Source organism: Rhododendron vialii, chromosome 2a (genome assembly GCF_030253575.1).
Source record: "Rhododendron vialii isolate Sample 1 chromosome 2a, ASM3025357v1".
In the NCBI taxonomy this organism is placed as follows: Eukaryota; Viridiplantae; Streptophyta; class Magnoliopsida; order Ericales; family Ericaceae; genus Rhododendron; species Rhododendron vialii.
Genome location: NC_080558.1, coordinates 6,315,822 through 6,342,279, shown reverse-complemented (window position 1 = coordinate 6,342,279; position 26,458 = coordinate 6,315,822). Strand labels below are relative to the sequence as shown.

Genomic DNA, 26,458 nt, shown 5'->3' with positions numbered 1-26,458 from the left:
TGCAATACACAATAATTTTGCACCAGTTAGGAAAAGAACTCAACAAATGTTCTTATCTCTCAAACATCTTAACTAACGGGCAAAACAGGCAAAAGACCTGCTTGCAAAAGAGGCAATTATGATCGTTACCACAAGTTAGAAGCTACGAAACACTAATTTGGGCGCGATTTAGCGACGTAGTCAAGATCTTTTGGATTAGAAGTGTCGAAACTTAAGAGAAGTAAAATATCAGGTATTAACATGACTAACTTAATTTTAAATTAAAAAAAAAAAACATGACTAACTCTGCTTTTTAAATAACCAGAGCAGTTGACCTCGTGGTTTTATAGCATTAGCTGTGCTTCAAAGCCAATGGAGAGGAGTTTGATAGCCATTGTAATCGGTTGGATAAGGCAATAGGTTCCTTTATCGTATGACAAAAAATAAAAATAAAAAACTCTCGTTTTAAATATTTATTTTTTATGCCACAGAACTGTGAGGTTTTTAGCCGGTACGTGTGAAAACTCCAACATAGTATATCGCTATTGATTAAATTGTGGCATGTAATTTTCATTTTGCGAGATAATAAATAGAACTTAAAAGTAAGATAAATATCCAACCCATTAGATTAGTATTGAATGGGAATGTTATTGTACATTATTTACATCACCAATAACAAGATTCACTAATTTACACGTTGATTTTTCTTCTGTTACTTAATGTGAGGATCGAGTCCCATTTGGTTACAAGTTACCGGAGAATACATATTGCTTTGCTTTTTTTTTTTTTTTTTCAATCGATAGAATATATCATTTAAATCATGTAGATGAAGTACAAAGTACAAATCCGGAACACTATATCAATTGTGAGAGTTCACAAGATAATAAAGCCTAACAACTGAACCAATACAAGAAATAAACACATCTTAGGGAATAAATAACAAGATCCTGACCTCCTAGTGAGATGCAAGAGTGCTGACCAACTGAATCTTGCGCACAAACAAAATGTCTGTGGTGTCCGGAGGAAAATTGTGTTGCTGGTCTTATCCAGAATTCAATCTCTTTCTTGACTAGTTGGAGTGGCTCCAAATCTTTTTTTGACTTTTGGTTTTCTTTAGTCAATGATGTAACATTCATTGAGCTAACACATTACAGAAAAATCAACAAATTAACCTTTCCCAGGAACGGGGAAAGACCCGAAAAATGAAAAAGACATGCAGGAATATGTGGAAGCTACTACAAAAAAAATGTGGTTTTAGCGGCATTTTTATTACCGGCATGTCATAAAATGCCGGTAAAGCTAGTTATTTCCGGCATTAATATTAATGCCGGTTAAAATTACCTTAAAAACTGCATTAGGCCTAAAATGCCGGTAAAAGGTACTTAAAACCGGCTTTATTTAAAAAAACGCCGTTTTTAGTCTAACTATGGACATCAATTGTTCCAGGAACCGGGCGAATTTTCATCCTTCCTAAAACGACGTCGTCTGCTGTACACCCAGAGTCTTCCTTTTTTTCCCCCACCTATTTTTTCCCAATCTTTTGAAATACCCTCCTAATTTTTCCTCCGTTCGGTACTCTATAGCCCCCAAAGTAAAAACCCTCGAACGAAAAGCCCGTAGTGCTGATTTCTTCTTGGTCGTCGTCGATCTCTCATCGGCATCTTCACTGGTCGTCGATCTCTCATTGTGGCCGCAGGTACACACCATTTCTTCCCCTCTCTCTGTTTAGATCAGGTTTTGGGTTTCAATCTCTTTGAACCTCAAATCCCCTCTCTCTCTGATCCACAAATTGAATCCCCATTCTGCTGTCACTCTCTCCCAAGACGACCTCCGCCCCTTAAGTTTCTGTTGCCGCCATTGCCAGAGTTGTTCGACAGCCTAAAGTACAGAGTTTTCGATTAGAAACTCCGAAGTACTGATTACTCATTGTGGTTTATACAAGTCGTCGAAATCGGTGTGTGTAGTAGACTGCATAGGTAGAAGATCTAAAACAAAAACCCCCGAGTGGGTTTTTGAATTAGAGGATAATCTGGTAAGTTGTGTGTGGTAAAATAGGGCTGCTTTTTTCTTTGTTTTGTTATATATAGATTATAAGGCTTAAAATGCAAAAAGGTTTCTGCTTTGGGTTTTTTTAGATCTTTCGTTGCCTTGTGTAAATTTAACTAAACGACAAGAGTAGAAATGGGGGATATTCTAAATTGTATAACGTGGTTGTAAATCTGTTCTTGTGGAGAGAGAGAATGCTGGAATCTATGGTTCTAAACTTAGACTAGATGATGTATGTTCTTAAATCTCTGACACTAAGCTTAGAATGTTAAAAATTAGTAGACTAAATGATGGAGATCCTTTCATTTTTTTTGCCCGATGAAATCTTACACTATTTATACCTCATTTCACAATCATCCCAGATGAATGTGTTGGCAAGCTTCAATATGACACAATGTATGTGAAATCATTTGATTGGGTTGATGTTCTTGGACCTTCTGATAAATTGCAAGGTTTGCAATATTTCAATATCATATTATTGGTATGTTAACTCTATCTATGGTTCCTCAAAAGGACCAGTGGATATGCAGGTGTTCGATCACGTCTTTTTGCAAAGAGTGAAACTTAAAATGAAGTCTTTTTATGAAGTGAAAGTTTGAACAAGCAAGAGTAAGTCCGATTTGGTTTGTTTCTGTTTTAATATCGCCTTACTAATAAAAAACATGTCCGACGGGAGGTCTCGTGTCTTTGTCTTACAGAGGTTTACAAATTATGTTGCTTATTTAAGATATTGCAAGGGATTATATATTTTAATTGACATATTTCATGTATTTGTTCTACATCTATGCTAATGGATACTGCACTCCAAGGTTGAGCCATGGTGATCGAGGCTGATCTATTAATCTGCTTCAAAGTCAAGTCATGTAGAAAATGTGGTGCAGTTCATGGCAAACATTTGACTATGTGAGGTACTTCACCATATGCTAACTCTCTTATATAACATGAGCCTCCGTGACTAACATATCTAAGTTATCTCCCTCTTATTGTTGCAAATTGATTCATATCCTCGTTAACTTCTTTACCAGCTTATAATCCCTCATCCTAAGGCTGTGTTAAATCTCCCGCCTTCTACCATTGGCGGCCTCTTGCCATTTGACAACTGTAGTAGCTACACTTAGTTATTGATATGAACTTTTAAGTTCTCTAGGATTAATTGTTGAAAATTAGTTCATTATTGGGAAACACATTGTTTTTCTCTTTACCCTTTGTTTTTCTTTCCCTTTGCAAATTGGTTCAGAACCCAAGATGCACTATGCCTCTTGTTTCTCATTTCTATGTACATTGTTTGTATTTGACCTTACATTAAAAGTCTACCTTTTTTCCTTGGTGATCTCTACCAAATCCGTTACCTGATTGGAAATTTTGTTTCACTTTTTTAATGTCCTACCATAATGCAAATGCATGTACAATTCTGCACGAGTTATTGTTCAAAATCTAGAGTTCAGCCATGAATACTTGGCACTATTTTAGACCATTCTTGTTAGTTTGGAAACTATTTTTACTTTTATGATGAGTAGCAAAAAGCTACTAACCTCTTATGCATACCCTATCATCAGACTCTAGACATATTTTCCTATTTTGGTTTGGCATATGGGCATCGACCTTCAAACAGTGATTTGTCTTTGCTGTGCTAGTTGGGAGTGAGATCCAAGGTCACCATTGTGAAGAGCTCCATTCAATCAAAATGCATTTCTTGGGTAAGCTTAACATTTTTTCTATGTTATATTTTTACTGACGTGCTGTGTTTTCATAGACCATTCCTAGCTTTTGTTTATGATTTATGTTGTTCTATGAGGCCAACTTATGTATAGGTAACTCGCTTATAAGGATGATGGTTTAACCTTGGAAGGAGACAAACAATCAATGAATAGATTGGATTCTTGTCTTACAGATACACCAAATATACGAGAAGTCAAGAACTTGATGGTTTTACGTTTTTAGTTTAATCCAATGATATCATTTTGGCTTGCTCTATGTCTATGTATGTATCCGTCTTGCATAACTAACTGTTATAGTTGAGACCCTAATGTTGAATTCTTGGATTGAGTCAGTCAATTCTCCTCTTCCCTTTAGACTTGTAAATCTTATTGGACCAATGGGGCAAATTGGAGATAAAAAATAAAGAGATGCTAAATGAAAAACAAATCTAGGGTGAGAATCTAAACCTGGAGTTTGAATGTCAATTCCCTTGAACTTTTTGGCGTACACTAGTTTATAACCCTTTCATGTGGTTGGGACTGTGCCACCATCCAAGCAACCTTATTTTCCTCAAGTCGCTGGTCACATATAGCAAATGTTTTTGCACCTATGTTCTATTGTTCTGCCAAATACAATTCCATTTTTTTTTTCTGGTTGACTTTGTGGTTAACATTCCAGAACCTGTAGAGTTGGATGAGTTAAAAGATGTGCACGTAAGGGATGATGTAGCTGTCATGCAATATCTTGTCTGGCTGGATAAGCAGGTAATTGTTGGGTTGATGGCTTTTTATTCATTAACATGTTTTAGCAGTTCTTTTGGGTTAGTATTGTAAGTTCCTGTAGTTTAGTTTCTTTTTCAATTTATAACTTAGATTTTTTCTTGAGAGCAGTTTAGAGCACATCCTTCTGTAGTCTATTGAAGTTAATCTTTCTTTAGCAATTTTGTAATGTAAACTCCACTCATTGGTAATATGATAGATGCTTATTGTAAGTTACACAAGGCTGCATGTATTTAGTTATCTTTCTTTGTATATCAAGAGATGATGAGTTAACGTTTTCTGTTCAGGAACAAGTCATGATGTGTAACTATAATCGGCATTGCTCCCTCTTGGTTTAATAGGCAAAAGGAAAGCAATAGGTGCAGCATTTGACCTTTGTATTTACTCTTTGTAAGGTACTCTCAGTATTAGTTAAGTTGCTAAAATTGTGAGTACTATTTACTCTTTGTAACAATTAAGCTAGTAGAGGATGAAGATTCAGAAGCGGGGCATTTGACATACGTATTAAGGAATCGTGTTGGATGTGATTTATTTATGAAAAAAGAGCATGCCTACATTGATGTTCATATGTTCAATTCTCTCTTTGTTGATGATAAGTTCACTTCAAGTTTTATTAAACCTGGTTTCAATCTCTTTTCTTGTGCAGTATAATCATTTTGATGAACTTCTCAGTAGCTCCCGATGGCGGTGAGACGTTCCTTAGGACAAGTTCTTAGTGAGATGTTTTCGTCGAATGTATTCAAGCTTCTTCGTGATCTCAATTTTATTGTTTCAAGCTTCTTCGTGATCTCAATTTTAGTGTTAGGATTTGATATCTGTAATTTTGTCTAGTATATTGAACTGATGCAATGTCTGCATATACTCTCCTTGTATTGAAATCTTAGTGTATAATATAATGTTCTTATTAATTTGGTGCGCAACAGTGGAAGATGACTGAGTGGGTAATTTAGCCCGGATTTTTTTTTATTGAACTTCAAATTATTATGGGTAATTACAATTTCGTAAGCAGCAGTTATTGTGTGGTGTAAAAAATGGTACCACGGTGGTTTACAAATGCCGGTAAAAGCAATAAAAAGTACATACCAATATATAAAAATGGCATTTGGAAAATGCCCGTAAAAGTTTTAAGAATTATGGCACTTATAAAATGCCGGTAATACTACTTTTTCCGGCATTTGGGTGCAAATGCCGGTAATAAATGTATATTCGGCAATTTTTTTGCCGGCTGTTTATAAATGCCGGGAAAACTAACAACAAACGCCGGGTTTATTTCCGGCATTTGTACAAATGCTGTTTTTTTATTACCGACACTTGTTTGAGCGGCATTTTTTATTTTCGTCAACAAATGCCGGGAATACTATTACCGGCATTAATTTCATCTTTACTGGCGTTTGTGAAATGCCGGAAAAAGCGTAATTAGGACTCCTGCAAATGAAAGAGACTAGGAGGAAATCATTTTCGATGATCGACTAGCGATCGAAAGCAAGGACGTGCTAATCCAAGTTTTTTTTTTGAGATCGGAAATTTCATTCCATAAATTGAAATACAGCTAAAAGATATCCACCTCGTGTTAATCCTAGTTCGTCTCGATTGTCATACCACTTGTTGATATAATTATCATGTCACATCCAAGTCAATAAAAGTGTTCATAGAAACAAAAACGTATCCGAAACAGAATTCACATCCAAAAAAAAAAAAAAAGAAAGAAAGAAAGAAGGAGGATTACGTTATACAGATACAAATATTACATGTGATGGTAAATACGGTGACTCTATTTGAACGCAAAATAGTTCTGCTCTTTAGCCCCATGTTCTTTTCGGGTCGGGTACGACAAAACCCGCCCCAACCCCGTTGCCATATGCCTAACCAAGAGACATACACATAGAAATGGAAGAAAGGATTCTGTGAACATTTATTACGATGACACATCGAAACTATAGTACATTGTGTTCGCAATTCACAAACGTAAACAGGAAATATATATATAATTATATATACTACAAGAAAATGTGGCATTAACGGCATTTTTCTTACCGGCATGTGTTAAAATGCCACTAATACTAATTATTCTCGGCATTAATACTAATGCCGGAAAATATTATCTTTAAACGGCATTAGTTATAAAATGCCGGTAAAAATTAATCAAAAATGGCATTATTGTAGAAAATGCCGTTTTTAGTTTCTTTATGGGCGGTAAAATTACCACCAACGCGTGCAATTTATTCTCCACTCCTAAAACGACGGCGTCTAGTGTACTGTGAAGCACTCCATCGTACTTTTTCCCTCCTTACTTTTTCCTTTTTCCCTCTTAATTTTTTCTTTTCCATATCTCGGTCCTCAATAGCCTGAAACTACTGCAAACAAAAATCCCCCAAATTCAAAACCCCCAAAACGGAAGCTCCCGAAACCTGGTGAGCCATCTCTCTGCAAACAAGAACCTGGTGATCGATCGATATCTTTGCATGATATCTCACGGTTCTCACCATCGCAGGTACACTATTTCTTCTTGATTGAACAAATTTGCATTTTGGGTTTGATCTGCGTCTGGGTTTGAACTTTGCATCTCCTCTCTCTATTTTGAGTTTTGAGTTTACAAAATTTCTTCATTTGTTCACCTTTGAACCTTGAATCCAGTTTCTCTCTTTAGGGTTTCAGAATTGCATGCTCATACTTCCAAAATTGATGTATTGTGTAGAGGTATTTGCTGTGGGATTGATTTCTTTTTGGCCGGAATGAAATTGCATTGTTGACCTGATTCAATTCTATGGCCAGCTGCCAGTTATTCTATGGACCATTGTCCACCCCTTGAGTCATGTTTTGAGGCCGTGTTCTTCTTAAGAAGTTGTTTTGGAATTTTCCCTCGTCATTTCGTTAGCTTGGGTTGGTTATACGTCTCAAGCGAGGGTAGTCTGAAAAGGAAAATTTGCGACCGAAGATGTTTAAAGTTCAACAAAGACACAATTTTTTTGAAACATTTGTCTTTTTTCCTTTTAGTGTTGTCCTATGTGAATTTTTTTTTTTTTTGAAATTCAATTTATTTTTTAGAGATTTTTCTGACTCCTTTTGTTGAACGGAAGGATTGCTCCTAACTTTTTTAACAAAAGCTGAGCAAAAAACTCAGTGAAAGTAAATAATACCGAAGAAAAATACAAGAACAATTCTTTGGGAAGATCAAGGTTACTTAATTTGAGTGGAAGATCCATTTCGTTTAAAAGGCAGGCTAACCCACATTTAAGCATATAGTTGACTAAAAGCGACGATAGACCATATTGTAAGCATTACACAAAATGTGTAGCGCACATCTTTGTAAATGCTTCATTAGCGGCAGAATGGTAAATTTGGAAGTTACAGAGAATCCTTGAATCTGGGTCTTGACCATGGAGCTGAGTCTTCACTCAAGCTTGAGATTGAGTAAGGGTTTGATCTTTGAGGTTCCATTAGGGTTTATAGCTGCTGCTTTTGGTTTTTTAACGTATAAACTTACTTAATGTAGGTATCTCTGTTGCTCGGTGCTTATACTTTTCATTTATTCTTCTGTGCATGGCATCCAGTTGCACGGGGAACTGATCACGAGTTATATCTTGAACGTTTTTTCCTCCTCTTAGGCGAATGGATGGTTTCTGGTTGCTTTAGTTATGGAGTTACTTGCTCGAGCGACTCTGAGAGCAAACCTCGACCCCGTTGACCTTCACATTTGGAAAAACAAACTACTGGGGAAAAAAGATCATGAAACCACCAAACCCCTCTAGGTCTAGGAGATCATCTCTATCACTATCATTAACGGCTCACTTACCTCCCAAACCCCCCTATAACTTTCACTCATATAGCTAAGATTTCTAATTGTTAACTTCTACGAAAACAGCCTAAAGTTCGGCTTCGGGGTCCTTATTAGATAAGAATAAAGAATATGATTGTAGGGATTACTAGGTATCATTACTATATTACAAATCTGAAGTATTGGGTGGAGGCCATCTCGATTTTGTGTATAGATAGATGTGGGTCTTTCAAAGATGCATATACAGCTAACTCAATATGATAAATGCTTTTTATTGCCGGTGTTTCAGAACATGAAAAGCTCAGACTTTGTAACCTTATGGGTTTTCAGCTTGGTTCTCTTCCTGTGAGGTACCTTGGGGTCCCTTTTCTCTCTACCAAACTCTCTGCATCTGATTGTGCTCCTCTCATTACTACGATTTTTGCTAAGATTGATCATTGGGCCACTAGAACTTTGTCTTATGCTGGGAGGCTTCAGCTTATTGCCTTTGTCCTTTTCAGTTTGCAAGTTTTTTGGTCTATGCATTTCATTCTCCCCAAGGCTGGGAAGCATATTGAGCTCCTTTTGAGGAACTTCCCTTGGTAAGGATCTACCAAGTATAATCACTAACATAAGGTTGGTTGGGAGCTTTTTGTTGTCCTAAAAATAAGGGAGGTCTTGGTATTAGGAGGATTAGGAATTGGAATTACGCTGCAATGGCTAAACATCTATGGGCCATCTGCTCTCATCAGAATTCCTTATGGTCAAATGGAGTTATCTATAAATCATCAAGAATCAATGCCTTTGGTCAATGACCATTCCCTCTTCTTGCTCATGGACATGGAGAAAGTTACTTCAGCTTAGACCTAAAGTGAGACCCTTTATCAGATACATCATTGGTGGTGGATTTTCTACTTATTTTTGGCATGATAATTGGCACCCTGCTGGGCCTCTTCTTGATTACTATGGCCATCAGTTTCAGTTGGATTCTGGTATTCCTATGGCTTCGAAAGTTTCTTGCATGATATATAATGATATCTGGGCTTTGCCTTCTCTCTCTTTTCCTTGTCCTGATTTCATGCCTCATCCCAATGTTCCTGACGCTATCATTTGGGATGGTTCCCCTTCATCCAAGTATCAGGCCTCTCATGCTTGGAATGCTTTTAGGATTCACCATCCTATAGGTCCCTCGCACAAGGTTGTAAGTTTGGTTCTCAAAAAATATTCCAAGGCCTCATACTATGGATGGCTGTTAGAGGGAGCTTACGAACCAAAGATAAGCTCCACAGTTGGGGAGTTATTGCTAGTTCTACTTGTTCTCTATGTCATCAGCTCTCTGAGACTCTGAATCACATTCTCTTTGACTGTCCCTTCTCCAGTCAAGTGTGGTCTGCCATCGCTGATCTCTGCCGCTTCCCCCTCGGTCTTGCCCTTTGGTCTCAAAAGATTGCCTGGTTCTGTTCTAATCTGAAAGGGAAGGGTTTTCCTAATCTTCTAAGGAGACTTGCTTTTGTTGCTGCAGTTTATTATTGTATGGCAAGTGAGGAATCATAGAATTTTTCGAGGCATTCAAAAGCCTCCTTTAGCTGTTATAGGAAAAGTCAGATTCGATGTCAGGTTGAAAGCTCCCCAAAGCAGGAATGTGAAGCCTACAGCTTTATCCTCCTAGCTCAGTCAGAATTGACACATTTCTCTCTAGTTGTTTTCTTTTGTATAGGCTCTAGTTTTCAGTTGTGGTATATCCTTGTATAGGCTCATGCCTTTGATTCTTTGTATCTCTTGAGGATCCTTCCTCCTGGTTTCTAATTAAATGGTTAATTACCAACAAAAAAAAAAAAATGCTTGTCTCAAGGGATGCATCAGAGCATCAAAATGTAGCAAAAATTGACTCTAATAAATTGTTGGCATAACATAAACATCAAATGCATTGAAAATTTAGATTGAGAACTGTGATTAACAAGATCCCACATAAAGAGTTGAGGTTACAAATTACAAGCGCCACCACGGGAGCAAACCACGCAAGTGCAACAATGCTTTTGATATAACCATACAACTTAATAAAAAAACAACCTATGTATTAAGATTTTGGTTCTGCATAGCGCACTTTTTTTGGGTGAGGGAAAGCAGACCTTGCCCCAAACATGAGACCTTTTGAGTGGTCAGCATGTCTGTTTACAGTAAGTTTCTGGAACCATAGAGTTAGCCCTTGCATGCTTTAGTTTTGCACGTTTATCAGACTGTGGTGGACCATTTGCTTGCGAATCTGAATAATGATCTGCATGCCTCCTAAGAATGTCGTTATTGACTGTGAGTAAGTTTTGATTGCATTGGCTTTCTCTTTATTGTCATGGGCATGCCAGCAGATTTTTCATTGGATTATGAAGTAGCTCATGTATTATACAATCATGTGACATGCATGCCATTAAGGGTGGCCCGCCCCCCGAACTGTCTACTAACTTCTGTTATTATTTTACCAACACATGTATTCTTTTTGGGCTTTGAAGTGTCGTATTCTTTTTAGGTATTCTTCTCATATGTTCCTCCCAGGAAACGGTGCCCATATAGGGATAGGGGGTTAGATGTGAGAATACTATGTACTCCCTCCGTCTCATAATATTTGTCCGGTCCGCAAAACGGGGACTATAAAATAATGTATTTCTTTCAAGAAAAAATTCAAATTTTTTTCGTAAGTTAAAAGAACTCGTCAAAATCTAGTAAATTGTTGAATTTTTTTCCTACTTTTCTTACAAAAATTGTATTATTTTTACGTCTCCGTTTTGCGGACCGGACAAATATTATGGGACGGAGGGAGTAATTTTTATAAGACTAGTATGTTTTCTATGCAGCTCCAAAATGTATTCTTATCTCTCTCATCCATGTTTCATTCTTATTGTGAGTTATAACCAATACTATGACACGATATTAATTTCAGGTTTTTTAAAGCTAACTCCCATGGATAAGAGTTGGATTGATATAAAGAATAGGCTAGACCCTACCTATATACAAGGGGTAGAAAAGTTTCTAGAATTTGCTTATGATAAAAAGCATCCAGATTCAAAGATATATTGTCCTTGCAAGAAATGTGTAAACCTTATATTTGGGACAAGAAGTGGCGTGAAAGAACATCTAATTATAAATGGATTCAATACTAACTATACGAGATGGACAATTCACAGAGAGTCTTTATCTTCATCTAGTAGAAATGAATCGGATGCAAATCAAAGCTCTTATTTTCAAGATGATATGATTGGTATGGTGCATGATGCATTTGGAGTTCCAAGGCAAGATGATATGATTGGTATGGTACGCTACTGAGTTATTTAATTTTTGATTATGTTGTGTTGTGCTCCAAATGTCACATGCATATCTATATTTTTTTTTGAATTGCTAATAGTGTCTTAATATATTGTAATAATTGTTGCAAAAGATGGCTAAGGATGGGAAAATAGTTTTGAAGCCTAGAGAATTGGCCCTTGAGACAAGAAACTACTTGGAAAAACGAAAGAAGTTAATTGAAGAGAACTATGCAAAGATTGAAGCTCTGGGGTGTAAGCAATTGGCAAATCCATTTTTAAAGAAAAGTACAACTGCTGGAAAGAAAAGACACAAGATGGATTGTGCTTTTAATGATGACAAGGATTGGCAACCGGCAGACGGTGAGGATGGGAATAGTTCTTGCTTTGAAGATGATGAATCTTCCTTGGAAGATGAAGAAAGATGAAGAATGTTTTGGGGTCGATTGAGTAAGGTGATGCATGTCTGTGTGGAATATTAAATAAAAGTTTTTTTTTTGTTAATGTTTATCCTTGTTACACTATGTCCAATTAAGCAATTTTCACTTTGTTGTATTCATCATATTATTGTAATTTTAATGTAGGTGGCTACTACAAGAAAGCGTGTACAATTGTCAGCTGGACCAATGAGTGCTATATTGCAGCGTATGTCTACCATTAATCAAGACCAACATGGAAATCAGCAAGTACAGTTGCAGGAGCAGCCGCAATCACAGGTGCAAGCAAAGCGAGTGCGATGTCAGGATGCACCCATGAGTGCTACATTGCAACCTTCGCCTACCATTAGTCAAGACCAGCATGAAAATCAGTCAGTACAATTGCAGGCGCAGCCGCAAGTGCAAGCAAAGAGAGTGCGATGTCGGGCTGTACCTATGAGTACTAAGTTGCAGCCTTTGCCTACTATTAGTCAAGATCAACATGGAAATCAACCACCACCAAACTATCATGAGTTCCAGTCACCATCTGATGAAGGTATATAATTGTTTTATTAGCTTATTTCAATTTCAAATAAACTTACTAATTGTCCTATTACTTTGACAGTTGTTTATTATTGCTGAATTTTGTGTCCTTACAACCACATAAATTAACTCCTAAATGATCTATTGGAAGTGCCATATAGTTTCTCTTGATTTTAATGCATGCCGATACAAGTCTTACTCCTAGAGTTTTAGAAAGGGAGGAGAGGAGGGAAAATGGAGAGTTGCACGAACCATAGTGAAATGTAGTAGAATTGCTGCTCAAAAATAGCATCAAAATGCATTAGGTGGCTATCTTGGGGCTGGGTTTTGGTTTGGGTTTTTCTGTGGTTGGGTGGGTGGGTTGGTGTTATTGGAGGGTTTTAATTGCTGTTGCTGCTATATTTGGAGTATGCTAGTATTTTGTACTGTTGTTGCTGATATTTGGAGATGTTTTGCTGCTATCTTGCTGTCATCATGGAGGAATTCATTCAGGCAATTAGATGCTTTCATTGCTGGGTGTCAAATACTAGTCATTTTCTTCTCCTTAGGTGTTTTTGCTTAAAATATGGAGCCTTATCTCTCTCATGGTGTCTCAACTAGCTCCATTATTATCTGTATGTCGTTGGAATTTTGTGGGTGTACACTCTGTGTGGTTGGAACCTTGGAACCTTGCCAACTATTCATGGGTGTTGATCTTTTGGGATTCTGGGATGGCAAATGATTGTTGAGCGTTTGGGGTGCCAATATAGTTGGGATGTCATTTACTCATTGTGATGCCTTAATTTTACCCCCCCTTTCCCTCGGATTGTATTGTTCTCTTTAATATCAATAAAATTGTTTTCACTTTTCAAAAAAAAAAAAAAATGCACTAGAAATAACCACAACACATATAACTCATGGTGCCATGGTGCATGGGCATTTCCAATACAACAGGCACATACATTCATACATTCATATAATTCCTTCTATTGGTAAATCATTGAAGTGGCAGGTCACGTAAATGAGAGAGCCGTGGAGCTTGAATCACAACAACAATCTATGAGCAGTCACACTATTCCAAACTTGCAGTCGCTGGAAAAAAGCAATGAAGGGTCAAGAACTTCAGTTGGAGCAGGTAAGTTCAATTTAATGTACAAAAGAAAAAATATATATGGTTGTTCAACCTTTCATTTGCCAAGAAAATTAAATTATGCAGTTACTTGCATTTACTTGTTTATGTTCATTATTCCATATTATTCTTTACTAGATCTCAACTCGCAACAACAGAGAGCCAAGGGGAGAGGCTTTGCTCGTCCATATGTTGGGTGGGGTACAGGAGCGAAGTTAGAAGTTAAATTGAATAAAGACAATCAACCAATAGGTAACACGGCACGTCCCTTACAAAGTCAACTTGGCATCTTAGCAAGAAACGCAACTTTAGCACCCTTAACTTTTACTGATTGGAGGGCTCCGGAGCTATATCCATACAAGGAACGCATATGGGCAGAGGTTAAGGTATTTATTATAGGAAAAAATTCATATTATGGGCTAATGTTGCTGCTGCTACTGTTTTATAATCTATCTTCTTAGACTGAATTTTGATCAATTGAGCTAATGTTGTTGATATACTTATATGCAGGAAAATACAACCGCACCAGATGCTTATAAGCATATTTGTCTGATGGCCGTTGGAAAGAAATGGAAGGATTGGAAAGATGAGCTTAAAAGAACTATTTATAACCTATATGATAATGATGAAGACCGTTTGGCAAATTGTCCTAATAGGGTCGATCCTGATCAATGGAGAGTTCTTGTTCAATTTTGGGGCACTAAAACAGCCAAGGTGATGCATGTCAATTCTTCTTCCTCTTTCGAATGAATATGAACACATAAACATGGATAAGTAATACTGGATTTTGTTTGTTATAGAGACGAAGTAAAACCAACTGTACAAGCAGACACGAACAAAAAATGGGGCACACAAGTGGGAGGAAGGGCCATTGTCGTGTAAGGGATGAGGTAATTAACTAACTAATGTGTAGAACTAAATTTAATTCAATGCATTTATATATCAAATGTGTTATTGAATACTTTAGCTTCTTGTATGCTAATAAAGTTGACACAGATTAACGATGGAGTTGTAGTAGAGCCCGATCGTATACAGGTATTCATTAAGACTCATACGAAGAAAGATGGACAACTTGTTGATGAAGCATCAGCTTTGGCCATAGTATGTGTATTTACTTGGTTCATTTTTGCATCTATTTAGGTTCATTTTAATGGTATGCTTCTTTTATGTCTATTTACATAATAAAATCTTTGCTTTTGTTCTTTTACTTACCATAGATAGGTTTCATTTATTTCAGCGTCGTCTTAATGAGGGAGCCTCTCAAATTCCTGAGTCCTCAGAGTCACCTGCTTTACGGGAGGAGTTATTCACTAGTGTACTAAAACCAGATAGGAATGGACGTGTGCGTACCTATGGCCTGGGTCCTTGTCCGAGTCAAGTGTTTGGGACTAGATATACCCGATCTCAGGAGCAACGTGTCAAGGATCAGTTGCGTGCTGAGTTGGGTGCAGAGTTGCGTGCAGAGTTACGACAAGAGGTGCTAAGAGACGTAAGTGTTGAAATCACTCAATTGAAGAACCAATATGCAATCGTAGCAGCTTATATGAAAAGTGCAGGACTCCCTTTGCCTCCATCACCAAATGGAGCTGGAAATGGAGATAGAGATCACACACCATCGCTAATGGAGCACAATGGACAGGTAAATTGTGTATTTTCATGGTACTTTTTGAAGCAATGAGAATAGAGTTGGCCATTTTATTGATTGAAAATACACCTGCCTCTTATATTGATTGATCAGTGTTGTTGCCAAGGATCAGTTATGTGATTGTTAGGCTTGGTAATGCAGATTTAGTGCTGTTTTTAGTCTAGATTTAAGTCCAGCTGTAGTGCAATGGGTAGTTGGAGTTGCATTCCTTTGTTTTTGGTTTATGAGATTACTAGGTTGTGAATTGATATGTGCTTAGTTGTTTTTGTTTGAGTTTTTTTTTCCTTCTATCCAATTTCAGTGCAGGTTATTCAAATCTATTTTTAGTGCAGGTTTAGCACTTATTGAAATCTGCATTTTCAGGTTATTGATACAAAGATGCATTTTGGTTCAAATCTGTTGGAATGAAACCTGCATTTTTTGTAGTGAAACCAGCTTTTTTATAAGTTCAGTTCAATTTCTTTTTTCTGTGAGTTCATTTCAGTTTCTGTTATGCATAAAGCAGAACCAAAGTAATGAAAGCTGTTTGAATGACTTTGGAATGACTTTGGTAGTGAAACCTGCATTTTTGCTGCAGTTTTTGGCATACTCTGTCCAATTTTCTTGCATACTCTATCCATGTTATGAAGCACAAAATCAAGGCATTAAACTTAATGGCAATGACTACCATAATTTCATTCATAGCATAAAGGGTGAATACGGGTGTAGTTTGGGAATGATGTATTTTTGTGGAATGTGTTGAAATGAGTAAATGAATCTTCAGTTGGGTTTGATGGAGGTGGTGTGTCATGAATTTCCATGTATGCTCAAGAGAGTGCAGAGGGGCTGTGTTGGGTCAAACCATTCACTGGAGTGCATTGGCTTGAAACTTTGAGAGAGAGAGGGAGGGAGGCTGGTATAATCTATTTTTTCCCACAGCTTTTTGTATATAATAATAATGGGTGTATATTTCACATTTGGAGGGAAACAGATGTAAAGTTGGCGCCCATGGGAAAGAAGAATCCTTCTGCTCGACATAGGAAGGAGATAAGTTTATAGAGAGAGAGAGAGAGAGAGAGAGAGAGAGAGAGAGAGAGAGAGAGAGAGAGAGAGAGAGAGAGAGTATGATCAATATTGCTTCCCTTGACCATTTTAACATGATCAGTCTTTAATCTGTATCCTTCCAAGGAATCTTTCCATGTACGAGTAAGAATTTCTGTGTCCGTATCCGTGTCCGTGCATCATACCTTAGGATATTGTCATTGCATTGTGAAGCTCATTTAGTTCCTTCTTTTCTTTTTTGCTTTCGTTTCATGGAAGAAAGTAGAAATCCGTTTGTTTCATTTTTTGTGGAGAGAAGACTTGATGAAAATAGGTATTGGACATAAGCTTAACAAACTATTGATAACGTTTGCTTCCACTCTGTTGAAAAATGTATGCATTATAATTTGTGAAAATTTATATGCATCTCTATTAATTATTTTGATGATTAATTCAATGATATTTTTATTCGGCAAATACAAAATTATCGAAAAGTCGATTCCCGAATTAAATATTTTCGTGACCTTGAAATATAGCATAAAGTCTCTTGGATTCATGATTTATATTTACAAAGACTTTATTGAGCTCAATACATGCTTTAACGGTTTATTTAGATGAAATTGTGAGCCACAGGTTGACGAACCGGCTGACAAGCCGGCTGTCTGAACAGAAAGCTGTGACAACCGGACGACCACCCGGATGACCACTCTATCAAACGGCTAGTTTCCAACGGCTAGTTTCCAACGGCTAGTTCCAACGGCTAGTTTCCAACGGCTAGGAAGCATATGGATGGCTATATAAGGCATCAAGAACTCATTAATGAGTACATACACAAGCTACAACATTCCATATTATTGCAAGAGCAAATTCTCAAAAGATCAAAGCCAAAAATTCTCATTGTTCTTCCACTTTCATATTATTCTTGAGAGAAAATTTGTACAAGTCGTGAGCGATAGTTTTCATACCTTCTTCACATACTTGTATTTCCTAAGTGAGTGTTTGAGTCAAACACTTGAAAGCTTAGAAGACCAAATTCGGGTTGGAATTTGGGTGTTATTGTTTTTGAGAAGTTTTCGGAGAAAATTCTTGCGGTTGTGCTAGCTCCTCGGGAAAGCTAGAGGCATTCGGTTCTTGTAAGCACCCGCAAGACTTACAAGTTGTAATCTTTTAAAGATTAGTCTAACCTTCAAGTAATTGCTTGAGGAGAAGTGGAGTAGAGCCGGACCGTGGACAAATCCGGACCGAACCACTATAAACGGGTTCTATCTCTCTATCTCTCTATTTTGATTGCATACTTATTGTTTGCATATATTGTTAGAGATAAATTTTTATTGGTAATTATTACTAGCAATCCTATTCACCCCCCTCTAGGTTGCATAATTTGGGTAACAATTGGTATCAAAGCCTCGGCTCTTGTTTGTAGATTTAACCATCTAAGAGTTAAGATCCATGGCAACCACTAGTAATGTTTCTTGTATCGAAGGTCAATCGTCCAATAGACCTCCCTTGTTCACCGGAGAAAATTACTCTCATTGGAAAAATAGAATGATGATCTTTATTCAATCCACGGATTATGATCTATGGAAAATTATCAAAAATGGTCCCATTATTCCTACTAAGAAAGTTGGAGAAGAGACTATGCCTAAACCAGATTATGAGTGGAGTCATTTGGAAAAGGCTTCAATAGAAAAGAACTATAGAGCTATGAACCTTCTTTTTTGTGCTATTACTCCCAATGAATATGATTGTGTCTCCGCATGTGAATCGGCTAAAGAAATATGGGATAAGTTAGAAATGTCACATGAAGGAGATAGTCAAGTTAAGGAGTCCAAAATTGATATTCTTGTGCATAGCTATGAGCTCTTCAAAATGAAACCGGATGAATCTATATCTCAAATGTTTGCTAGATTTGCTAGTATTACTAACGGTTTAAAAGCTCTTGGAAAGATTTACAGTCAATCCGAAATGACAAGGAAGGTGCTCCGTTCCATGCCAACCAATTGGGACACTACCACCTCCATCATCCTACAATCCAAAGATTTCTCAACATACACGATGGACAAGCTCATGGGATCTCTCATGACGGAGGAAATGCATCACAACCTCAAGGGTGAAAAAGAGAAGAAAGTTAAGGATCTTGCCTTCAAAAGTACAACAAGCAAATCAAAAAGCAAGGAGGATTCAAGCAACGAAAGTGAGGATGATGAAATGGCGCTCATCACAAAAACGTTCAAGAAACTCCTCAAAAATAGAGCATCTCACAAAGGCAGAGGATTTTCAAGAAAAGATGGAGGCAAAGAAGAAAATAGTAAAAAGGATCCAATCATTTGCTACGAGTGCAAGAAGCCCGGCCACATCAAAAGTGAATGTCCATATGCAAAAAAATATTCAAAGAAGGACAAAAAGAGAGCTATGATGGCCGCATGGGACAATAGTGACGATAGTAGCTCCGATGAGGACGATGAGCAACAAGAGGTCGCTAACTTGTGTTTCATGGCCATCGAAGAAAACGAGGTAGATCTCGACTCATCCTATTCCTTTGATGAATTATTTATTGCCTATAAAGAGTTGAAAGTAGAATTTGAAAAGGTTGTTTCTAAAAACAAATTTCTTAAAAAGGTTGCTAAAGATCTTTCACTAGAAATAGATGATTTAATTGAAGAGAAAGATATTTTGGAGGAAGAAAATGAAAGTTTAAGAATCTCTTTGGAAAAAGAAAAAGAGTATTTGAAGGATACTTCCAAAAACGAATCTTTAGAAAAACAAATTGATGATTTAACTAATTCTCTTTCAAAACTCACTAATGGAAAAGAAAGTTTAGACATTCTTCTTGGAAAACAAATGGTTTCTTTTCACAAGGCCGGAATTGGTTATAATCCCACTCAACACAAAAATCTTTTTGAAAAAGATGTTCCTCCTTCTAGCCATTCTAAATTGACATGTCATTATTGTGGTAAAATTGATCATATTTCTCCTACATGTCCTATGAAAGGATACTCATCTTCTAATGCAAAAAAGGTTTGGGTTCCTAAGAACCGTATCAATGCTAACCTTCAAGGACCCAAGATGATTTGGGTACCAAAAGTCAAGAATTGATGTGCTATTGTAGGTATGCTTCAAAAGTTCTCTCAAGGAAGGAAGTTGGTACCTTGATAGTGGATGTTTAAGACACATGACCGGTGACAAGAGGGCTTTCAATTCTCTTTCGTCTAAAGATGGTGGACATGTCACATTTGGAGACAACAACAAAGGTAAAATCATAGGAATCGGCAATATAGGTAATTCTCCTATTATTGAAGATGTTTTACTTGTTAATGGTTTAAAACACAATCTTCTTAGCATAAGTCAATTATGTGATAGAGGAAATCGTGTTATCTTTGAAAAATCCAAATGTATCATTGAAAATGACAAAAGCAACAAGACACTCTTCGTTGGACAAAGATTTGAAAATGTATATGTTTTTAATCTCAATGATTTAAGTAATTGTGATATAAAATGTTTTTCCGCTTTGAGTGAAAATAGTTGGCTTTGGCATAGGCGCCTAGGACATGCAAGTATGGATGCTATTTCAAAACTCTCTAGAAAAAATTTGGTAAAAGGTCTTCCTAAAATCAAATTTGAAAAAGATAGACTTTGTGGTCCTTGCCAACAAGGAAAACAAACCAAGGTTTCTTTTAAGTCCAAAAATGTTGTTTCAACTACTAGACCTTTGCAATTACTTCATATGGATTTGTTTGGACCAACTCGCTCTCCAAGTCTTTGTGGAAACTATTATTGTCTTGTTGTTGTTGATGATTTCTCTAGATATACATGGGTGATGTTCCTAGCTCATAAGAATGAGGCTTATCCTAATTTCACTAAACTTTGTAGAAGAGTTCAAAATGAAAAAGGCTTTGTTATTTCTAACATTCGTACGGATCATGGAAAAGAACTTGACAATTCTTTATATGAAAAGTTTTGTGATGAACATGGTATTGGTCATAACTTTTCCGTACCTCGTACTCCTCAACAAAATGGAGTAGTAGAGAGAAAAAATCGTACTCTGGAAGAAATGGCCCGCACTATGCTTTGTGAAAACTCTTTGCCAAAATATTTTTGGGCGGAAGCCGTTAATACCTCATGCTATATTTTGAATCGAGTTTTAATTAGGCCTATCCTCAAGAAAACTCCTTATGAGCTTTGGAATGGTAGAATACCCAACATTAATTACTTTCATGCCTTCGGTTGTAAATGTTATGTATTAAACAATGGAAAAGATAACTTGGGTAAATTTGATTCAAAATCGGATGAAGGCATCTTTATTGGTTACTCTCTTACTAGCAAAGCATATAGAATTTATAATAAGCGCACTAATCTTGTTGAAGAATCTATTCACGTTTCCTTTGATGAATCTAATCCTTGTGCTACTAAGGATGTTGTTGATAATGATGACTTAGAGATTACACATAAGATTCATGACTTGACAATTCAAGAAAAAGTTGATGGTGATACTCAAGTAGAAAGCTCTCAAATCAAAGAAGATGAAGTTATTAATCAACCTCAAGATGCCATGGGAGACAACCAAGATCTTTCCAAGGATTGGAGATTCGTGCAAAACCATCCAAAGGACTTGATTCTTGGAGAAGTTTCGAAAGGGGTAACCACTCGCTCGTCTCATAGAAATTTTTGTGAAAATCAAGTTTTTGTTTCTCAAATTGAGCTTAAAAACTTTCCGGAAGCTCAAGATGATGAAAATTGGATTTTGGCCATGCAAGATGAGTTAAATCAATTTGAAAGGAATAAAGTTTGGGCATTAGTACCTAAGCCTCTTGATCACACTATTATAGGTACTAAATGAGTTTTTCGTAACAAGCTATATGAATCCGGAAATATTGTTAGGAATAAAGCTAGACTTGTTGCTCAAGGTTATAATCAAGAAGAAGGTATTGATTTTGAAGAAACTTTTGCACCGGTAGCTAGATTAGAGGCTATTCGCATATTACTTGCCTTTGCATCTTTCAAAAATTTCAAGCTTTATCAAATGGATGTGAAAAGTGCATTTTTGAATGGGTTCATAAATGAAGAAGTTTATGTCAAACAACCTCCCGGCTTTGAAGATCATGTATACCCCGATCATGTTTTTAAACTCTCAAAAGCTTTATATGGTTTGAAGCAAGCACCACGTGCATGGTATGATAGACTTAGTTCATTCTTGCTTGACAATGGCTTTACTCGTGGAAAAATTGATACTACTCTTTTCATTAAAGCCAAAGGTAAAGATATGCTCATTATTCAAATATATGTTGATGATATTGTCTTTGGTGCCACTAATGATAATATGTGCAAAGAGTTTGCTAAGTGTATGCAAGGTGAGTTTGAAATGAGTATGATGGGGGAGCTTAACTTCTTCCTCGGACTTCAAATCAAGCAAACTAATGAGGGGATCATAATCAACCAAGCCAAGTATGCGAAAGAACTTATTAAGAAGTTTGGCATGGAAGGATCAAAGCCAACAAGCACACCAATGAGCATATCAACTAAGCTAGACAAAGATGAGAATGGTAAGGCCGTCAATGAAAAGATGTATCGAGGTATGATCGGCTCATTACTTTATCTCACGGCAAGTAGACCGGATATAATGTTTAGTGTCTGCATGTGTGCTAGATTTCAATCATGTCCTAAAGAATCGCATTTAAAAGCTATTAAACGTATTTTTAAATATGTTGCTGGTTCTCATGACTTAGGATTGTTTTATCCACGTGGAGTTGCATTTGATTTAATTGGTTATTCGGATGCGGATTTTGGAGGTTTCAAAGTTGATCGTAAAAGTACAAGTGGGACTTGCCAATTTCTAGGGCACTCTCTAGTGTCTTGGCATAGCAAGAAACAAAATTCCGTAGCTCTATCTACCGCCGAGGCGGAATATGTAGCGGCCGGAAGTTGTTGTGCCCAAATATTGTGGATCAAACAACAAATGGAGGATTTCAATTTGCAATATGATCATATTCCTATTAAATGTGATAATACTAGTGCAATTAGCTTAACCAAGAATCCAATTCAACATTCTCGAACAAAACATATTGAGATTAGACATCATTTTATAAGAGATCATGTTCAAAAAGGGGATATTGAACTTAACTTTATTAGTACCGACAAGCAATTGGCGGACATTTTCACAAAACCCCTTGGTGAAGAACAATTTTGTTTCATTCGATGAGAACTCGGCATGTCTAATCATTTATGAAAAAGTTGTGTTCTTGATGTCAAAAGTTTTTTTTTGGATTCAATGTTGAGTTGATTGAATTCGTAAATATCATACTTGATGGAGAGTACAAATGATCTTGATAAAGAAATCACCCTCCAAACATTTTATCATATGTTTCATTTTCCTGTGTTTGGTATGAAGAAAATCAGTTTTATGGTCTTTAATGTTACTCCTCTTAAACGATTTCTGGACTTAACCTGCATTTGTCAGTCGGATGTCCAAGCGGATGTCCAACCGGACAACCGTGAGGTTGAGACTTATTCAAGCTTTTGCGTTGCTAACTCTGATTTATTAAGTCTGTTACACTTAGTTTGTATGAACTTCATGGCTTAGTGCTTAAATTGTCTCTTATATACTTCGCCGATATGAATTTCTTGTCTCTAAGCTTGCAGGGATAATCATTCTCGGTAATACCCCTCGCATTCTTTAAAAAGCTCTCTTTTAGGGGGAGCATGTATTAAGGGGACACAACAATAAACACCCATTAAGGGGACACAACAATAAACACCCGAACACAATTTTCTTCCCCTATTCTTGTTCTTTTCGGCGCCACCCCTATCCTATCTCTATTCGGCGCCACCCCTATCCTATCTCTATTCGGCACCGCCCCTATCCTATCTCTATTCGGCGCCGCATCTCTATCCCTTATCCTCAAACACTTCTCTCATACTCTATAAATTCAACAACACTCTCTCTATCTCTTCATCTATCTATCTTTCCTTCTCTCTCGGCCTAAATCTCTCATCAAGCAATGGCAAACATACCGCAAGGGTTACCGTTTGAGTTTTACGAAAGAGATGCCGAACGAGCAGAGTTCAGGTTGTTTATCCAAACCATTTGGATGCAACTCTTTATCTTCATTCTGCTGTGTGCGTTACTTACCATGAGAATACCACCATGGTTCGGATGGAATGTAAATGTGGATAATCTGTGGTATTGGATTGGCATTATAGCTGCCGTTGTAGCAGCCATTATTCGAGAATACGAAAATCAAGGACGCCAAGCTCTCAATGAACGAAGATAGAGTGCTACAGGGCAAGAGCGGCATGGTGCTGGAACCATGGCCCTATTGTTTTTCTCTTTTTAGTTTTTTTTTATGATGTCACAGGGGGAGAAAAAGCAAGTTTTAATTGATCTATCTTGCCATTTTGGGCAAATTTAAAAAATTGCTTGCTATGATCTGATGATTATTGCTATTACTCGTTGATCATAGATAACTGCTTTGGTGCGTGTATTAAGGGGGAGATTGGCATAACTCCTACTTGAATAAAAACTATCATTTTGTGTCATCATCAAAAAGGGGGAGATTGTTGAAAAATGTATGCATTATAATTTGTGAAAATTTATATGCATCTCTATTAATTATTTTGATGATTAATTCAATGATATTTTTATTCGGCAAATACAAAATTATCGAAAAGTCGATTCCCGAATTAAATATTTTCGTGACCTTGAAATATAGCATAAAGTCTCTTGGATTCATGATTTATATTTACAAAGACTTTATTGAGCTCAATACATGCTTTAACGGTTTATTTAGATGAAATTGTGAGCCACAGGTTGACGAACCGGCTGACAAGCCGGCTGTCTGAACAGAAAGCTGTGACAACCGGACGACCACCCGGATGACCACTCTATCAAACGGCTAGTTTCCAACGGCTAGTTTCCAACGGCTAGTTCCAACGGCTAGTTTCCAACGGCTAGGAAGCATATGGATGGCTATATAAGGCATCAAGAACTCATTAATGAGTACATACACAAGCTACAACATTCCATATTATTGCAAGAGCAAATTCTCAAAAGATCAAAGCCAAAAATTCTCATTGTTCTTCCACTTTCATATTATTCTTGAGAGAAAATTTGTACAAGTCGTGAGCGATAATTTTCATACCTTCTTCACATACTTGTATTTCCTAAGTGAGTGTTTGAGTCAAACACTTGAAAGCTTAGAAGACCAAATTCGGGTTGGAATTTGGGTGTTATTGTTTTTGAGAAGTTTTCGGAGAAAATTCTTGCGGTTGTGCTAGCTCCTCGGGAAAGCTAGAGGCATTCGGTTCTTGTAAGCACCCGCAAGACTTACAAGTTGTAATCTTTTAAAGATTAGTCTAACCTTCAAGTAATTGCTTGAGGAGAAGTGGAGTAGGGCCGGACCGTGGACAAATCCGGACCGAACCACTATAAACGGGTTCTATCTCTCTATCTCTCTATTTTGATTGCATACTTATTGTTTGCATATATTGTTAGAGATAAATTTTTATTGGTAATTATTACTAGCAATCCTATTCACCCCCCCTCTAGGTTGCATAATTTGGGTAACACACTCCAATTGGTCTATGGTATTAAAGGCTTCAGAACTGAAGCTTTTACTTATAGAGGAAGATTAGAATACACCCGGTTAGTACCCATTAGTGAATGTTGTAGAGCAATAGACTGTACAGATTGACCTTTTACGGTAACTGCAATAGTGTGTACATATTAACCTTTTACATTAACTGCACCATGTGGCTGTTCTCAGGCTCAAATCCACAACGTAGAGGTTAGTAGGTTGAGTTTTTGACAACTCACTTGAACCAATAGTCACCTTTGTGTTAGGAAAAGTATTCTTGTTGGAAATGGCAGGACGTTTCCTTGTATAGGGTAATGGCAGATAGCACAATGAAATTTGTGTCTTTGAGAGTATAGCTTATAGCTGTTTACACTTCTGCAACTTGTATACATAAATGTGTTGGGTGTACCAATTGCCTAATCTTCAATTAATCACATACAACATGTATGACATATTTTAGTATAGAAGACTTGTTGTCAGATTAGATGCAGTTGCTTGAATTTGATATTTGGTATTTAGTTGGAATGTTCAATAAGGCGGGTAGACTTGACATGGAACCAAATTGGATCTGACGATTGCTCCTGCCCATGTAAGACCATATCACGTACTTGAAGATTCCTTGATAAGATTCTAGGTGTAGTTCTAACTTTGTTCCGGCTGAACTGAAATGGGTAGTCATTCGTCTTTAGATTGGTATCTGTGTGACTTGTAGATAGTAAGTCTTTTGGATTAGTTTTTATGAAAACTTGTTTTGTGTGTACAGCATAGTTGTCAAAATTCACCTATGTATAAACGTGTAATTGTTTCTTGTATTTGCAGGTTGATAGGACGTAGACGGACAAGGAAGACATGCAATAGGAATGACGGAAATTCTTCTTGATAATGAAAATTGTTTTTGCTCCTTTTGCTTTGGAGTTCGCAACCAAAAGCATGTTTTGGGTCTTTGTGTTGCTTAGGTTAGTATGATCTTTTGTTTTTGGAGATACACATGCAATTGGAACTTATATTTTGACGCTTTGGGTTTGATTTTCACATTGGCATTCTATGCCTCGCATTGTTATTTTTTGGTTATATATGGAACTTGCATTTTGGTTTTGCTAGTGGAGCTTCAAATTGTTTTGGTTAGTCACAGTTTTTTATGCAGGAAATGTGTTATCAAAAATGGTACTAGGTTAGGATAATTTGTTAATGAAAAAATCATATATTAAAAATGAAAGCAGCAAAAAAAAAAAAAAAAACTTTTAGCGGCGGTTTACAAATGCCGGTAAAAGCAATGAAAAGAAAAAACCAAAATATAAAAATGGCATTTGGAAAATGCCGGTAAAAGCTACAAAAAAAATACGGCACTTATGAAATGCCGGAAAAGGTAGGTATATAAAAAGGGCATTTGAAAAATGCCGGTAATATTACCTTTTCCGGCATTTGCACCACCCACCGGTAATAAATGTATAATTGGCAATTCTTTTTCCGGCACTTTACAAATGCCGGGAAAACTAGTACTCCTAACAAACGCCGGTTTTATTTCCGGCATTTGTACAAATGCCGTTTTTGTATTACCGACACTTGTTTGAGCGGCATTTTTTACTTTTGTCAACAAATGCTGGGAA

At 36.9% G+C, this 26,458-nt stretch overlaps 1 protein-coding gene and 1 long non-coding RNA gene across 5 annotated transcripts; both read left to right on the top strand.

Moving 5' to 3' along the window:
* The first annotated feature begins 1,505 nt into the window (after positions 1 to 1,505).
* Positions 1,506 to 5,507, top strand: LOC131316771 (uncharacterized). Of its 4 annotated transcripts, none has more exons than XR_009197270.1 (6): positions 1,506 to 1,675; positions 2,539 to 2,933; positions 3,660 to 3,722; positions 4,411 to 4,487; positions 4,790 to 4,897; positions 5,149 to 5,507. It is a non-coding gene; the product is annotated as an uncharacterized LOC131316771 (long non-coding RNA). The 4 variants fall into 4 exon arrangements; XR_009197272.1 differs by lacking the exon at positions 2,539 to 2,933 and adding an exon at positions 1,803 to 2,011 and having other exon boundaries at positions 1,511 to 1,675; XR_009197271.1 differs by lacking the exon at positions 2,539 to 2,933 and having other exon boundaries at positions 1,512 to 2,011.
* Positions 5,508 to 6,830: 1,323 nt separating this feature from the next.
* Positions 6,831 to 25,956, top strand: LOC131316766 (uncharacterized). Its single transcript, XM_058346204.1, has 10 exons — positions 6,831 to 6,993; positions 11,684 to 12,004; positions 12,134 to 12,521; positions 13,494 to 13,622; positions 13,755 to 14,002; positions 14,127 to 14,330; positions 14,417 to 14,506; positions 14,604 to 14,717; positions 14,854 to 15,255; positions 25,671 to 25,956. Exons 2-10 carry the CDS (start codon positions 11,981 to 11,983, stop codon positions 25,683 to 25,685), a joined length of 1,614 nt encoding a protein of 537 aa, XP_058202187.1. The 5' UTR covers positions 6,831 to 6,993; positions 11,684 to 11,980; the 3' UTR covers positions 25,686 to 25,956.
* Positions 25,957 to 26,458: the final 502 nt, after the last annotated feature.